Below are 16114 nucleotides of genomic sequence, written 5' to 3' on the forward strand. Positions count from 1 at the left end.
CCTGAACAGTGAACACCGGGATTCACCCGTGAAGAGAACACCTCTCCAACATGCCAGACGCCATCGAATGTGAGCATTTGCCCACTCAAGTCGGTTACAACAACGAACCGGAGTCAGGTTGAGACCCCGATGAGGACGACGAGCATGCAGATGAGCTTCCCTGAGACGGTTTCTGACAGTTTGTGCAGAAATTCTTTGGTTATGCAAACCGATTGTTGCAGCAGCTGTCCGAGTGGCTGGTCTCAGACCATCTTGGAGGTGAACATGCTGGATGTGGAGGACCTGGGCTGGTGTGGTTACACGTGGTCTGCGGTTGTGAGGCCGGTTGGATGTACTGCCAAATTCTCTGAAACGCCTTTGGAGACGGCTTATGGTAGAGAAATGAACATTCAATTCACGGGCAACAGCTCTGGTGGACATTCCTGCTGTCAGCATGCCAATTGCACGCTCCCTCAAAACTTGCAACATCTGTGGCATTGTGCTGTGTGATAAAACTAAACATTTTAGAGTGGCCTTTTATTGTGGCCAGCCTAACGGTACGTCCACACAGCAGCTTTAGACGAACCTTCCACCGCTTCCAACGCTTCTCTGCCCATTGACTTTGAATGGGGATGACGTCACTTTGCCTCGCTTTTCGCCGAACTGCATTGTGGGGGAGCGAAGTGAAGATTTCCAGGATTTCCAGGATTCAAAAGTTGAGCAATGTTCAACTTTTGAAGCTGAGCTGGAAGCGTCAGCCAATCAAACACGTTTATGCAAATCTGACAGTAGAAGCGCTAGCCAATCAAACCGCGTGTAAGCAGGGAGAACCAGACCGCAGTTCATTTCCTCATATTCTAAACGAGAAATTACGGGAGCAAATCACCCGGTTCTTTACGACCAGAACTATTAATGGGATACAAACCGGAGGAACCAGGCATGGAGGGAGGTGGCAGAGACAGTGGGTAAAACTGGTAGGTTTTCGCCTGTTTGGGGAGTTTATATATATTGCTCGCATAAAATCCCCGGGGTTTTTTGCTTTGTATGTCGGGGGCGGGAGATTCATGTGATTGGTTGTTGGTCGCATTGCTCGCAAAAAATCCCCAAGCTGTCAGACACGCCCAGCTCCAAGCTGCTGTGTGGACGTACCGTAAGGCACACCTGTGCAATAATCATGCTGTCCAATCAGCATCTTGATATGCCACACCTGTGAGGTGGGATGGATTATCTCGGCAAAGGAGAAGTGCTCACTATCACAGATTTTTTCAGATTTGTGAACAATATTTGAGAGAAATGGTTATTTTGTGTATATAGAAAATGTTTTAGATCTTTGAGTTCATCTCATGAAAAATGAGAGCAAAAACAAAAGTGTTGCGTATTTTTGTTCAGTGTAAGAATTAATCTGCACATAAGTGGAGGCAAATTAAACTTTGGTTTAATGACTCTACTAATGGTCGGTTGAGGGAGCGTAATTGTTGCACAACTGAATTATTCCTCTGGTGTAAAGCTTGCAAAGAGCTTATGATTTTGTTTGCGAGAACCAAAATTCATTTTGTAGGGATTCATTTAGTTTTGTGGTATTACCAGAAGCACTGATATCCTGCTCTAACGATGGCAATCCATCTCTAAGTTACTTCTTTTAAGCCACTTAACAAAACAAATGCATGCAATTTTCCTATCACTGTTTAGTTAAGTATTACTTAAATCATGTAAATAAAACACTGTGTACCACTGTTTTCTAATGTACTGAATTAATCAAGTGTGGTAGTAGTATTAGTACTTTGGAAGTGCTGTTACAGGAGAAACATACAATTCTAGACATTGTATTATTGATTATTCATTCAGTGTATGACCTGACAGGTCATAAATCACAACCCACTGGAGAGCTCCAGGGACTTTTTCCGCTCTTTGGCCAACATTAACTACAGTTTCAGTGCAGCGACAGCATAGATGACAAACAGTGGAGACACTCACCCTAAAGAACTCCTTAGTGGAGCCTGAGTCTAACGTCCCATAGGCAATCTCTGTCTGCTTGGCAAGGTCCTCTGCACCCTCGATGGGAGAGACCATCCTCTCCACAGTGAGGAAGGCAGCCAGGTTAGCCGTGTAGGAGGAGATAATGATGAGGGTGAAGAACCACCACACTCCTCCCACGATACGGCCGGACAATGATCTGAGAGGAGGAAACAGAGCAGACACACAGAACAACATGATAGCAGTATTCTCTAGCTATCCCCAAGTAGCGGAACAACCAGAGTAATGTCACAACTACCCGGCAACAGAGTCCCGATGATGGAGGAGGCAAAGAAAGAAAGAAAGAAAACCTGCCTACTAATTCATACTACAAGATGCTTGACTTTGCCATTATAAAAGCACTGGGATCAGGGTTTCTAGTTCTTTGGGATTCTTTAGGTTGTTTCTTGCTTTAAAAAGTTAGCCACGCTGCTAGCGGTAGCCATGTTGCTAACGATTTACTGCATGAACTATTAGGTCGATCGTCTTGTTCAGATGTAAATCAACGGAAAGCGAATATAGGGAGGAAAAGTTCAATAGGTTAAAAAATGTTTTGTGTTTCTGCCGTAAGTGAAGTATCATCACCTATGGCTGCTTACATTTTATCCGTTCTTTGAAAGTAATAATAAGCCTCATTAACTCAGTGTAATTGTGTTCATATATGGTTTTGGAGCTAAGGCAGGTGAGCAACCATGCAGATATTTGATTGGAATTGTCCATCTGTTATCAAGAAACTCTTTCCACAAAAAATCAAATCAATTCCACAGAGGACAAAATAAGTCTGAAGTAAAAGCACCGTGAGACTGTCTGCAATTGAATTCAGGATGTAATGAGCTCCGCCACACAGAGAGTCCCATCCTGCTCACTGGTCCTTAACCAATTCTTCAGTTTCCACATCAGCGTTAAGGCTCCTACTTTACATTTGTGCCTTGCAGAGGAACCCGGGGTTCATATGTTCTAAATTTGACTGTCCTCTCTGGTGCAATCCCCAACTTCTACGATTGCACACAAATCCTACTAAATGGGCTCCGCTCAGTTGAACTCACATTTCTCACTTCAAACGAGGATCCATTTGCATCACATCACTGCATCGCATTCGCAGATGTACTGCCCTGGATTTCTCCTAATTTATTGTTTTTAAAGCTTATTTATGGGTTTATGGTGGTGCTTTCAAGTTGTAAATATTGCTAACAGTCTAAATCTACAGTAGTCTTATCTCCATCATCAAGGTTTCCGCTGGGTGCTATAGGCCAAAGTCTTATCAGTAAATGGCTTATAATTGAGATAATTATCCAGAATGGAATCATATTAAGGTCAATGACCATACTTTAGATACGTTGGGTTTAAAAATGGTTGAGCCAGAGGCAAAGTTGAATCCACAAAAAAACAATAGAGATCAGTAGAGAAGAGATTAAGGGGCAGAAACACTTCCCTTTCGGGGGACTATGGTGACACAGAAAATGCTGGTCCATAGAGTTATGAAGTACAACAATTACTCAGCAATATCAATAAAAAAAACATTTGTACTTTGGAGCCACAATAACATCCCCAATTTGCTGCTTAATTGATTATTCTCCTTGAACTATGTAGACCTAAAACTCTTCCTCTATGCTTCTACATGGCATTAACTAGAGTCATGCGCATATAAACTTAAACAGTCATATGAAGAAATCATCCATTTCAATTGAGTAATGTGACAAGTGAACAGGCTGACATTCCATTGAAAAGGGTTGCCCCTAATGTGTCTCCCTAATAAAGTATACAACCTGAAAGAATGCTTTATGTCTTTATATCATTAAAACCCCATATTTGTCCAGTGGCACACCATCAATCAATCCTTTCAAGACTAATTTGAATCTGTGAAAACCTTCCTCCTTTCCATCCCGCTTCATAATAACCTTCCAAAGTCCTGGATGAAAGGATGACGAAAGCAAGAATCCTTGAAGAAGAGGTCAGGGACACCACAACAGCGATGAGTCAAGAGATGAATGGATGCACAAATAGATGGGATGACCATTGAAGGAGGGAAGTGCATAACGTAGGTACAGTATGGCGCTGATGATGTTGTTTTCCCCCCACAAAATGCGTTATATGCACCAATGAGATGACCGTAAAATGGGACATGCAGCAAAAACACGGTAGCCCTCCAAGAGTCATGAGGAATTTCGAGCAGCTACTCTGAATGAAATGTGATGATCCCTTTGCATTTTACAGCCCTCAGCATGGTGGATATAAGTTATTTTGTGGATGAAAAGCACAACTGCTAGCATGCCGTTTTAAAGCAAAGGTTTGAAACAAATAAAATGGGAAAGAGTGCAGTGAAGTGAAGCATGAGGAAAGATGGACAGCTCAAAATAACCTATATGCACCATGGCAGGGAGGAGATGTATGAACGGGACTATAAAATGCAGAGAGATGACGTGGACAACTGAAGGGTGGTGGAGAGTGAACAAAACAACCAACCTTGGTGAGATATCGCATCCTTGCTGCATGAAGGCACCCAGGGAGAACCACAGGCTATTAAAAATCCCAAAGTCGTTTGGAGGGTCTGGCGGGCTCTGAGGGTCTTTGGCCTCATCGTTTTCGTCCAGATGCCACTCGTAAGGGCTGAACCGGCTCACCAGGAAGAGCACCACACTCACGCCGATATAGGCAAAAACTATGCACATCCAAATCTCATAGGCCAGTGGGTCCAGGAAGGAGAACACCCCAGGCTTGGACTTTTGGGGCTTCTTAATCATAATGGAGATGCCCAAGCTCATAAAAGGCTTTGAGAAGTCTATCACTTCTTCCCGCACCAACGTAATAGTTAGAGGAGCCACGGCTATGTCAGCTCTCTGTGAAAATGGGAACAGGCACACTGGGAGTTAGTCATACAGAATAAATAACCAACAAAAGTGTTACATGGTTAATTAGTAAAGAAAACATTGATAAACTCAAAGTCAAACCAACAACCATGACTATTGACAAGTCACACTGCCTTATAAACACATATACATGCCCAGGCCGCAGCTTCAAAGTGCATTCATGGTGAAAAGAGATTGGATGCGGTGCGACAGCTGAGAAAATACTGAATAGCAGACCTGTGAAAATGCCAGTGAGAGGGATATCTGCCATTTGAATGTGAGTCACTCAGCATTTGTGTTGGCTAATGTCTTTGTCTCGATCCAGATCTCCTCCAAGCATCGAGCAGAGGGTTGGAAGACAGTGGTGGAGGAGCTTATGTAAGCTGTCCATCAAATGTGAATCTATTTAAATTACCTCCATCAGATCCTCTATGAATTGGTATCTCACTGCAGTAAAAAACAGTGACATGCTTGCTGGTATTGAGACTAAACTGAACACCAAAATATAAAAATATTTAACAGAGGATTCAAATAAGGTCAGGAGGGGTGTCAGCCAAAAGTGTCCAGTATTTATTCTGGATTCAAAACACCATGGCTATTTTTCTTTTTACGATATGTCATTTATTTTTGTCTTAGTTATCAATACAGGGAGGTCTGCAGTAAAGCACAGCGGTCTGCAGTAAAGCACAGCGGTCTGCAGTAAAGCACAGCGGTCTGCGAATTATCCGTAACAGCAGAAACTACAGGTGTTATAAATGAGAAACCTGCATTGAAGCCCAGTTGGCATGCAGATTTATTTTCATTTTTCTCTGCCGTGTGAATTATTTTTCACATTATTTATTCAGTAGCAGAGACTCTATAAAAGATGCAAATAGTCTTGTCCAATCTGGTTCAAGTGTGAGTGAGCCACGAGATGGATGATACAAAAAAGTTGCGCAATTTTACAGTTCAAGAAGGGCTTTCCAAAACCCACTCGGCCCGCTTTGAGTATCAGATGTAACATGGCTGTGAATGATGACAGGATTATTTTACAACTGCTGCTGCCATCTGCACTGCTTTAAGACAACATATTTATTGTTGATTGTGGCATGGAGTATTTTACTTGGCTTACGAGAAAGGACAGAGAATTATACTTGCACCATATTTTGACTAAAAATAGGCCTTGTGAGTAATATGAAAAGCCTTTCTTATGTTCAAATGTAATGAACACTTCAAGACATTTACAATGCTTCACAATAATCTGAACCAATCTCAGGTTTAAAGCAGGGGTAGGTTTTTTCTCATCACTGGGCAAACATTACATACAAACCTTTCTTTGTGATTCTGAGAGAAAACTAGACTTCTGAACCTTGTTTTTATGCTTTAGAAATCAAAGTCTAGAGAATTTGTTCAACGACGGGTAATTTCAGACACAAAAACAGTTTTTACAAATCCAGACGCACGCGCACATCCCTTCAAATAACAAAGGTCTTATATTATTCCTGCAGAAAAAGTTGCTATTCAAGCATTGGTAACAACGGCCTACTCTACAAAGCAACCCACAAAAACAAAACAAGGAATAAGTCTGACAATGCACGCAATAAAACACATGTCAATATTGGTGAAGCTTTTCAGAGAGGGAAAACACCTTGTTACTAATACCTTAGCCTTCTGCTAACCCTAGCCAAATGCTCACGGCTGCAGCAAATTCTAAATCATGTTTCGGTATAGTCTCAAATCACAGGGCTGTGGACAGAGCTGCAGGAAGATGACTGTCATTTGAATTTTGTTGTTGTTGCCTTTACCAGAAAACTTCCTACCCCGGCTTTAAGTAGAACAAAATTATAAAAGATGAACAGTTAAGCCCCTCCCCTTTAAAAGCTGCACAGGTGTTCTGATACTTACCCCATACACCAGTTCACCCACCATCCCGTTCCATGTCTTGGTCTCCGGGTCTCTGGCTCCGTACTTCCCATCCGGGACTACCGACAGCTTATATCTTATGCCCACATGTTTCGCAATTTCAGAAGCTAAATCGACACAGTAGCCTTCATATCTGTCATTCCCATCCATCAGCATATGGTTTTTCTTGTACATCACATACGGAGCTTCCTGTTAATTAGACATAATTATGAGTTCATTGAAAAAAAACACACACATCCACAGTGGCCACACCAAGGCCGTGATTGGCGCTGAAAGCATGCACACATGCTGGGGGGACAAACAGACAGATGTGGGGGACATAAAAAGACAAACAGAGCGGGGGTAAGAAGGATTTACGCAGCATCAGCTACAGTCGAGTTATTGGGAGACAGGCTGAAAAAGCGGCTCGCTGCAGAGGAAAGAGGCCGACTGGGCCAGCAGGAAGAGCAAAGCATCTGAGAGATTCAAAGGAGGCAAAGCAGGTTTCCTCATGCTAACCTCATCCGCAACTTCAACCTGTGGATATGAGTAATAGGGTGATGAGGGGGAGGTGATGGGGGGGGGGGGGGGGGTGCACATGGAGCAGGACAAGCAGAATGGAGCACTTTTCCAGTTCATAAAGTAAAAGTCAGTGATAGAAGAGGGACACATCAAAAACTAGGAGATGAATCGAGTCATCGAACAAATATCAAGCTGAAAACGTGCGAGCCACGTCAGAAGAGTAGTTGTATGACTAAAATAAAAAGGTCATACTGGTTCTTTTCATTCATTACTATCATGACAATAAAATAATCTGCTTGTTGTCTCAATTATGTCATTTGACTATTCCGCATCACCTCTGTGCCTTGGATTTCAATAAAATATGTTTTTTCCCCGAAAGGGAAACCATGTTTGCCATCAAACCTCTTTTCAATGTCACCTTGAGGATATTCAGCAATGGTGATTTATTTTGTCAAAGGCATGAATATGTTTTTTCAGAGGTTTTTAGACTAAGTATTGGAGGAGACTGTTATGTGATGCTTTCACAGTTTCACTCCTTTGTTGTTGGAAGTACTTTCTCTCTCCTTCTTTTCTCTATGCGGTCATGTACACTGTTACAAAAAAACTAATGAAAGAGTCGCACCCTATAATAATAGGAAGGCCTTTCATTGATTATGGCACTTTACTTTAAAGTTATGGAATGTAAGAAAATCAACATGAAGTTAATGACATGACTGTAATGTATCTCAAACGATTTACTCAAATCAAAGGCATGCCTGGCAGTGAGAAAATAATACGATGACTCTACTCTTCTGTTTTCCTTTCCTCAATATTCCTGCCTGCTCATGAGGACAATGAGTTACTACACATTGAAATGAGAACGTATGACTATTACATTCTGAATTTGTCTAACATGAAAACATAATAGGCAAAGTCAGAAGGAACAAGAGGCCATGGTTTTAAATGTAAGATAAGGAGCACCTTATCTTACATTTAAAAATGGCTGATGATTGACCTGTGATAACGTCTGTAGCTAGCACTGAGTCTAACGCTGAGCCTGGCTGAGCACTGTGTTTCTTTCTTCATTAATACATTATAATTCAGTGCCAAGATACATTTGGACAAAGAGATAAACAGCCAAAGGTTGCAGCCTTTGGGTGTTTATGTCCTCCTTGTGTGCAGATCATTTGATGTCTCCAGTGAGACACAGCTGATTCACCCCCTCGTCACTGACACTTTACTTAATGAGAGGGAAACATGTTTACTTACGTATGCACTGAATGTGAATAAAATGGTGTATATCATTATAGTTATCATTACCAAAGCCGTTATTGTGACGTCACTACTACAACAGCCCACCGTTGTATAAAAAAACTAAAATGCTTTGGCACCCACACGGATACAGTTGAAACACTCTTCGTGAATCGACTGTTTCAACATGTAGTGAGTGGATGGAAAGCAACTCAAAATAAAATAATTCTACCCTCCCAGGACAGATTGCAACAATGGACACCTTGACCTTGAGTGGCAGAAATCTTAAGGTGAAACACTTAAAAACTGCTTGAAAGTGTACCATAATAGTAGTGACCACAATTGTTCGGTTTTCCACAGAAGAGGACTCGTTGGTGACTTGCGGATCCATAATATAAACAAACTTTTCGTACTCATTCCAGTAGCCGATCTGTAAACGACACAGAGGTTCACAGTTATTATGAGAAACAGAAATGCATTTCACAGGAAAGCCTCCAAGTGTGCGAGTTGGTCGGCTCCATCTGCACAGCGGGAGGCTTTATTACTTTTGCGTGATTTAGGATTTTATAAAAAGCTTATAGTGGAGCTTCTCGCTTCACCTGTGCTACACTACAGCAGAGTAGGCGTAATCTATTCTTGGCTCTTACATAACAAGCCGAACTAGCTGAGTAATACAACACTGACAAAATTCAAACCAGAAAGACAAATCTAATAATCTACATGTGCCTTATCTAGCCAGTGCAGTAGGTTGTTCTACTGATCTATTAATACCATTACAAAGCAAACTCAGAATAATGTAGCACAAAAACAAACACTGGTCTCTATCTACTAAACCTGGGATGATTCCAGTGGCTTTGTTGTCTTTTCTTTTGTTGCATTCGGCTATGAAGAAACCGTCGTCTCCCACTGGTGGTAGCTACTGTATGAAGCACAATACTCACTCTGTTGTCACTGCGGATTGTCTCACACTGAGTCTGGGTGTGCGGGCCGCTGTGATGCATGTTGCCATGTGAGCTGAACTATGTGACAGTATGGGGCCACTTCCTTTCGGGGGCCAGCTTTTGTAGGGACCTTGTCAGAGGTCAGGGTCGAGGAGCTAGCCAAGCCACAGCACTGTGTGTGTGTGTGTGTGTGTGTGTGTGTGTGTGTGTGTGTGTGTGTGTGTGTGTGTGTGTGTGTGTGTGTGTGTGCGCCAGGATTATTTTTCCCTTTATACCAAGTCCAATCACAGCGCTAAGGGATCAAGTGGGTGCAGTGACTCCCTCAGAATATGGAGGTAAATCATCAAAAGTCCAACTGAAACTAGCTTTTCTTTCCAATAATAATTAAACATGGTTAAAGTTGAAAAAAATCAAACATTGGACATATATTAGAGAAATTCTTTTAGCTTTAAGTGTCCATGGTGGCAGGTCAATGCACTTTACAGTTAGTAGACTTGCTCTGGTAAGTGTCGTTTACAGGCTAATGAGGGAATAGATAGTATTTTGTTAGTGGTATTGAAGAAAAGAACCAAATCATTAAGCTTCTAAACAAACAGACATTGACAAGCGATACAGCTGTCAAGATGAATTGCTAAATGTCTATATTGAGCGATTGCAATTCTACCCGGTCGTTTGCTTGTTTGTTTAGCAAGCCAAGGCACAAACCAATACATGTTTCCTGTTCAAATGTGTTGACAAATGGAAACACTAAAGCTACTGTGTGCTGCAGCTCTCCTAGTGTTTATCTCTTTTCTTAATCTCTATTACATAAAAAATAGATATTATAATCTATCCTCTTTTACAGTGCTATGTTCTGTGTGTTGTATTGTTGTATTTAGATTGTGTTGTTAAGAACCTTGTAATTTCCAGATTTGCATAAAAGACGCTTTATTATTATTATTTTACATTTCCTCCATTCTGGATATTTAAAAGTGGAACAATCGAATTTACATAGCTGATCTTTATGCTGTAGAACAAAATAAAAATGCACATAATTCAGGTGCCTTACAAGAGCAGCTAACTCACCTTGCAGCATCCTTATTGAGTTTGAATCGAGAATGTTATGCCATATTGAACCTTTCCCTAGAGCAGGGGTGTCAAACTCAATTTCATCACGGGCCACATCAGCATTATGGTTGCACTCAAAGGGCCGGTTGTAACTTTAAGACTATATAAAAATACATATATAAATATTTTATATATTTAAATTAATGTATTATATTACTTTATTGCCTCTGCATTGGATTATTATCGGATAGGGTAAAAGCGTCATAGATAACTACGTCTGAAAGAAGAAGTCTAGAGCAAATAAGTGCAAGTCTCTTCAGTGAGAATGTCACAAAATTATTTTAAAAGAAAAGCAAAATTCTGAAAAAAAGTTACAGTTAAATAAAAAAAAAAAAATCTAATGTAAGATGCATTGTGGGACATGTAGTTTATGGACATCATGCATCTTGTAAATCGGCCTGTAACCGTATAATAAACATATTACATTCTTTCAGAGCTCTTGCGGGCCACATGAAATGAAGTCGCGGGCCGGATTTGGCCCCCGGGCCTTGAGTTTGACACCCCTGCCCTAGAGGAAAACAACTGGACTGAACACATATACATCATAAACACTGCATATCAGATGCTTGTAATCTTCCAAAGTGAGCCCACACCTTACACTGAGCTTGTTTTCTGACAAAAGGCACTCCATAGGCATTTGCTTTATGCAATTCATCCATACTGATGCTTCAGATGCCTGATTGGACAGATGTCACTGGATTCAGCATCAACATTGAAAGTTGGAACCACCTGGTAGCTCTTTGGAAACACCAAAGGTCTTCTAAATGATCAACTGTAATCTGGTTCTGAATAAGTGAGAGGCAATAAATAGGCAGTAGTAAATTAATACCTCACTTTTGGGCTACAACATGTATTTAAGTGGCTGTAAGAGATGTGTCCGAGTTTTGAGCCATGTCATCATCCTCACTGCCGCTTCCCAGAGATGCAGATTGGTTAAGCTTCAACCTTCATGGCTCGGTTTATTTTCAGTGGATGTTTTTCAGATTCAAATCTCAGAGGGGATGTTAGCTCAAATTATTTGGGCTGGTTTTGCAAGACTGGCTACTGGCAGCTTCTGTCCAAATTAAAACCAACGTTACTACTTGTGCCGAGTAAGAACACCCCCGTCACAGGGCTGCTTAAAGTGACTATATTAATGTTTGTGGATTACAAACATACATCACGTGTATATCTATTACATATGCTAATCCAGCGCAGTGATTTTTAATTACACATTAATTAAATTATGAGGGAGAGGCTGTGTGCCCACTTACCTTACGGGGGCCAGCAGCCTTCATCTCGTACACTTCAATAGTGTAATTAGAGCGGCGGCCAAATGTGTCAAACTGGATGTTTCCTGTCATACCTTGTACTTGGACCTGCCAGGCACCAAGACAATAAGGATGATACTTCATATGTAAACATGCATTGAATGGTCTTGATGATTTATGGTGTATTAACGGTCTTACAAATGTGATATATTCAATTAAATAAGGTTCTTGAGGTAAGACGTTTTAATAACATCATAATAAATAATACATTGAATGTTCAAAACAATTTGAAGAATAACATTTAAAAAAGGTGAATAACTATTTGAAATGATAAAATGTCTGTAATATGAAATAATTAATTTATAAATGATATAGTATCATAGCTGATGAGAGGCGATACAGCTTAATATGTTATATGCTTTATTAATTCTTTGTTAATGGTTTTCATGGGTAATAATTAGATTCTGGTTTAAAAAATAATTTGGTAAAGTATTAACTACCCAATTAAATAATGTTTATAAATGCTTTTAAAGTTAATTATAACCATTTAACAAGTTATTATAGTCCTCACTGTCAACTTTATATTTGTCATCCAACAGACGTTTAACCAATTAATCAACTAAATGTTATCTGGTCCATAATCTTACTGACGTTTTACTATTTCATTTAACTTTTAAACATATTTTAATAATCATTAACTACCTTATACAATATATAAAATGGCATAATGTGTGCAACAATAAATAGTTAAAATAACAAACTTTACCATCTTAAATATGAGTTAAATATTATAAAATGGCATTTTATTCAGTAAAATAACAAAAAACTAAAGTGTAATGAACTATCAATTTACCATTTATTAAAGATATTTAAAATGTAAATGTACCATACAGTTCAATTGAAAACATGTGAAGCAGAATATAAGTGAAGTGATGTAAAGCAAATATTAGACAGTCATTAAAATAAAAAAGCAAAGCAGTTCAGGGAGACAGTGATCGCCCTCAGTCCTACCATTTTGAGGGCTCTCTCTATGTCGATGCCTTGGCTCCAGGGCACAGCGGGGTTGGCGAGGCAGTCGCCCGCGCTCCCCCTGCGGGACACGTCCACTCGCTGCCGTCGAAGGTACCGGAAGGCCTCGGCGATCACGAGGATGGCATCGTGGGTCAACGCTGATGTGTACTGAGACAAAAGGCCACAAGAAACCCCGGTGACGCACCGCTGACGTCATGCATCCTTCACAGCTATCAAAGCAAGGTTATCATCATAGAAGCACTGCTGCTGAAAAATCAAAGCCTCGCAGTAGGACTGACATCAAAACGGTGCGAATATGAAAGACGCCGATATTCAAGGCCAAGCAGACGACAAGTTATTTAAGAAAAGATGGAGATTGACATAGAGAGTTACTACTTTAAGACTCGGAGGAAGTAGTGCGGGAGAAAAAGTGTCTTTGAAGAAGTGAAATAAAATGTAATTGCAGCATCGCCAGCTCTGCCTTACTGACCTTCAGTGGAGTGTTTTTGGCTTCTGGAAATTCTCTTTCATCCAGGCGCTCCCAGCGCTGGAGGAACTGCTGGACGATGGGGCTGTCTGGGTTGATGATCTGGAAGCCTGTGATGTTGGCTCCACCAGAAGTCACCCTGTCCAGGCTCATGTTGGAAAACCCCTGGGAGCAAAGAGCACAAATGGCTGGTAGTAGAGCGTGGGATCATTAGCAGCTGAGAAAGAAATGCTCTCGCTTGCCCATCATTCACTTATTACTGCACTTAAATGTCTATCAAAACCACAGATTGAGAGTATTTCTATGCATTGCATCACAGCCAGCAATGTTGTGCTCACCAGGTTGGCGAGTATATAATGGTATCCTCTGCCGTTTTTTCCCGAGGTCACCACCTACAAGTCACAGGAGGAAACACACAATGAGTCACAATCTCATAATGCCGAGAACATTGAGAGAGGACTGAGAATCAGAAATGACAAAGACCTTTAATTTTATAACGGTTGGTAGAGAAAAAAAAAAGGAATGAAGGGAGAGGCAAGGCCGTGAGGGAGAGGGAGCGTGTGACTTTTTACATTTGTGTGTGTGAGACACACACAGAGAGGGGAGAAACTGTGATGACAGCGCTTGTTCCTTTCCATTAACCTCAACTTGTAAAATAAGGTCAAGGCTCCAGCATCTCTCTCTCTCTCTCTCTCTCTCTCTCTCTCTCTCTCTCTCTCTCTCTCTCTCTCTCTCTCTCTCTCTCTCTCTCTCTCTTAATTAAACCCAAACGTTGTTCAGCACCTGTCTGACCGAGCAGACGTGGAGAAAGCTGCACTCGCTGATTTCTTTAAACTTGTTCGCCACCTCACTCTTTTGCATGCACCCTCTTTCCCTCTACATATCTCTCTCCATCCTCCATCGCAGAGTACAGAGCTTCAAAAATACTGTGGGGGTGGATAGTTGAATTTTTTTCCCCTCCCTGTCTTTTCACTTTCTACACTCCCCCACAGTTTAGTTATAAGTGTACTCAGGCACTGAAATCCGCTAAATGTTGAATGTCCAAAATGATAGTGGTATCATGTTGGAGAGATTTTATAGAGGACTTGAATACAGATGAGAGATTTGAGATTTCACTACTGCACTGACACAAAGACATGCATCCCTGCGGTCCCCTCTTTTTCATTTAGGCATGGCAGACAAAGAAGTATTAATTGTTGGGTTTTTATTCAGTGCATGTATTCTCACACCTGTGCTTCCATTTACACCTGCACTTTAAACTCTCCTGCCTAAATGTCTTGTAATTGTCTCTAGAGAGGGAATGTCCTTGATGCTCCAAGGTTGCCCCTCCGACCGGCTTACTCTCGCTCACAAATTTCAACAATAAATCCTATTATTCTAATCGGAAATGCTAAAATGATTTCATTGTGTTTGACATGTTGCACCTCTCACCGCTGACTCTGAAAGCCTCCCACACACTACGTTGTCCTCATAAGCCTTCCAAATTGTCTTGAAAAGCTTTATCATTTGCTTTTCACCCATGTGAGGGAGAGGGAGCCGCAGTGACCCAAGTGGAGCAACACAGCGAGCATTTAATGAAGCTGCAGCGCCTCGAGTGACTGGCTACAACCGCCGTTCGTCACCAGCACTCTCAGGCAGAAAGCACAAGACTTCACACTGCTATATGAGCATCCAAATGTGTCACCTCGACTAAACCCGCGTTCAGCTGTTGGGAAATAATCAACTGTAAACATGTAATGCTTTCTGTAGCTACAAGCTCATAGGCGGATTTTGCGGGGGGGCCTAGTGGCTGAAATATGTTACAGCATTACTACGTCTAAAACTGTTCCAATACAAATATTTCATGTATCAATATTTTAATAGATGTAATATAATGATTTTTACAATACAAATCTGAATAATATCATATTATTTTGTTTGAAATAATTTCATTTTTGAGCAGTCACATGTTGTGACGTGTGTGTGTGTGTGTGTGTGTGTGTGTGTGTGTGTGTGTGTGTGTGTGTGTGTGTGTGTGTGTGTGTGTGTGTGTGTGTGTGTGTGTGTGTGTGTGTGTGTGTGATGTGTGTGACGTATGAGGTTAAGGACACAAGTTCCCTCGCATTTTTTTTACATACAAGTGATTCAGCTATTGTATTATGTGATGCCCCTGTGGGTCCATCAGTAGAGAGGGTGTGGCTGTTCTGTCTGTGCTGCATTGGCTCCAGTGATTGCATTGATTACAGTAACTCAGGGCACCTGGGTCTGGTGTCCGGCAGCTATTTGAAGCCTCTCTGCTCCTCTCTGTTCTCGCTCTGCTTTCCCCTGCAGACACCTGGGTTTTGGTATGAAGTACGGGTTTTCTCAGTTGCTCCACTTTGTTGCACTCTATGAATTTGGCTAATTTGAATGACTTTCTTTAATAAACATATTTGTCTACCCATGTTGTGTCTCCTTTTTGTTGTGGCCTTTTGAGCCAGGTCGCAACATATTACAATAAGATATGCGGCGATTTTTAAAACGTCCAATTTCTGGGACGTTTAAGGCGTCTACTTCTGCACTAAGTAGGACACTGGTTAATAATATTGTAGCGTGTTCAAGTAACCAAGGGATATAGTAGTTATCAAATAGGTATAATATGTGCACAGTTATGATGTAATGCACTGTTGTTGTTGTTGGGGGAAGAGACCGCCCCTTCCATATGAGTGTGTGTGTACGGCGGGCATAAGGCGTGCATGACGAGACGAGTTGTGTTCGTCGTATGTGGAAAAGTCATACTCAGTGCGGTGAACGCTGGTTTTATTGCTACTGTATCCGTAGCATCCCACGCAATAGTTGGGACTGTGTACTGACGTCAGTAAAAAAGTT

The 16114-nt window shown here is 41.2% G+C and overlaps 1 protein-coding gene across 3 annotated transcripts in view; it reads right to left on the reverse strand.

Moving 5' to 3' along the window:
• The window catches only part of LOC117458409 (glutamate receptor 3-like), a 102607-nt gene that overhangs the window by 27045 nt on the left and 59448 nt on the right, over positions 1 to 16114 (reverse strand). For all 3 annotated transcript variants that reach the window (XM_034098857.2, XM_034098856.2, XM_034098859.2), the window contains exons 5-12: positions 13606 to 13659; positions 13271 to 13432; positions 12781 to 12948; positions 11773 to 11877; positions 8794 to 8901; positions 6723 to 6929; positions 4456 to 4829; positions 1954 to 2152 (exon numbers count right to left, since the gene is read on the reverse strand). In XM_034098857.2, coding sequence (XP_033954748.1) covers positions 1954 to 2152; positions 4456 to 4829; positions 6723 to 6929; positions 8794 to 8901; positions 11773 to 11877; positions 12781 to 12948; positions 13271 to 13432; positions 13606 to 13659 — 1377 coding nt within the window. The remainder of the gene's footprint in view (positions 1 to 1953; positions 2153 to 4455; positions 4830 to 6722; positions 6930 to 8793; positions 8902 to 11772; positions 11878 to 12780; positions 12949 to 13270; positions 13433 to 13605; positions 13660 to 16114) is intronic.

The sequence above is a fragment of the Pseudochaenichthys georgianus genome, chromosome 14 (assembly GCF_902827115.2).
Source record: "Pseudochaenichthys georgianus chromosome 14, fPseGeo1.2, whole genome shotgun sequence".
In the NCBI taxonomy this organism is placed as follows: domain Eukaryota; kingdom Metazoa; phylum Chordata; class Actinopteri; order Perciformes; family Channichthyidae; genus Pseudochaenichthys; species Pseudochaenichthys georgianus.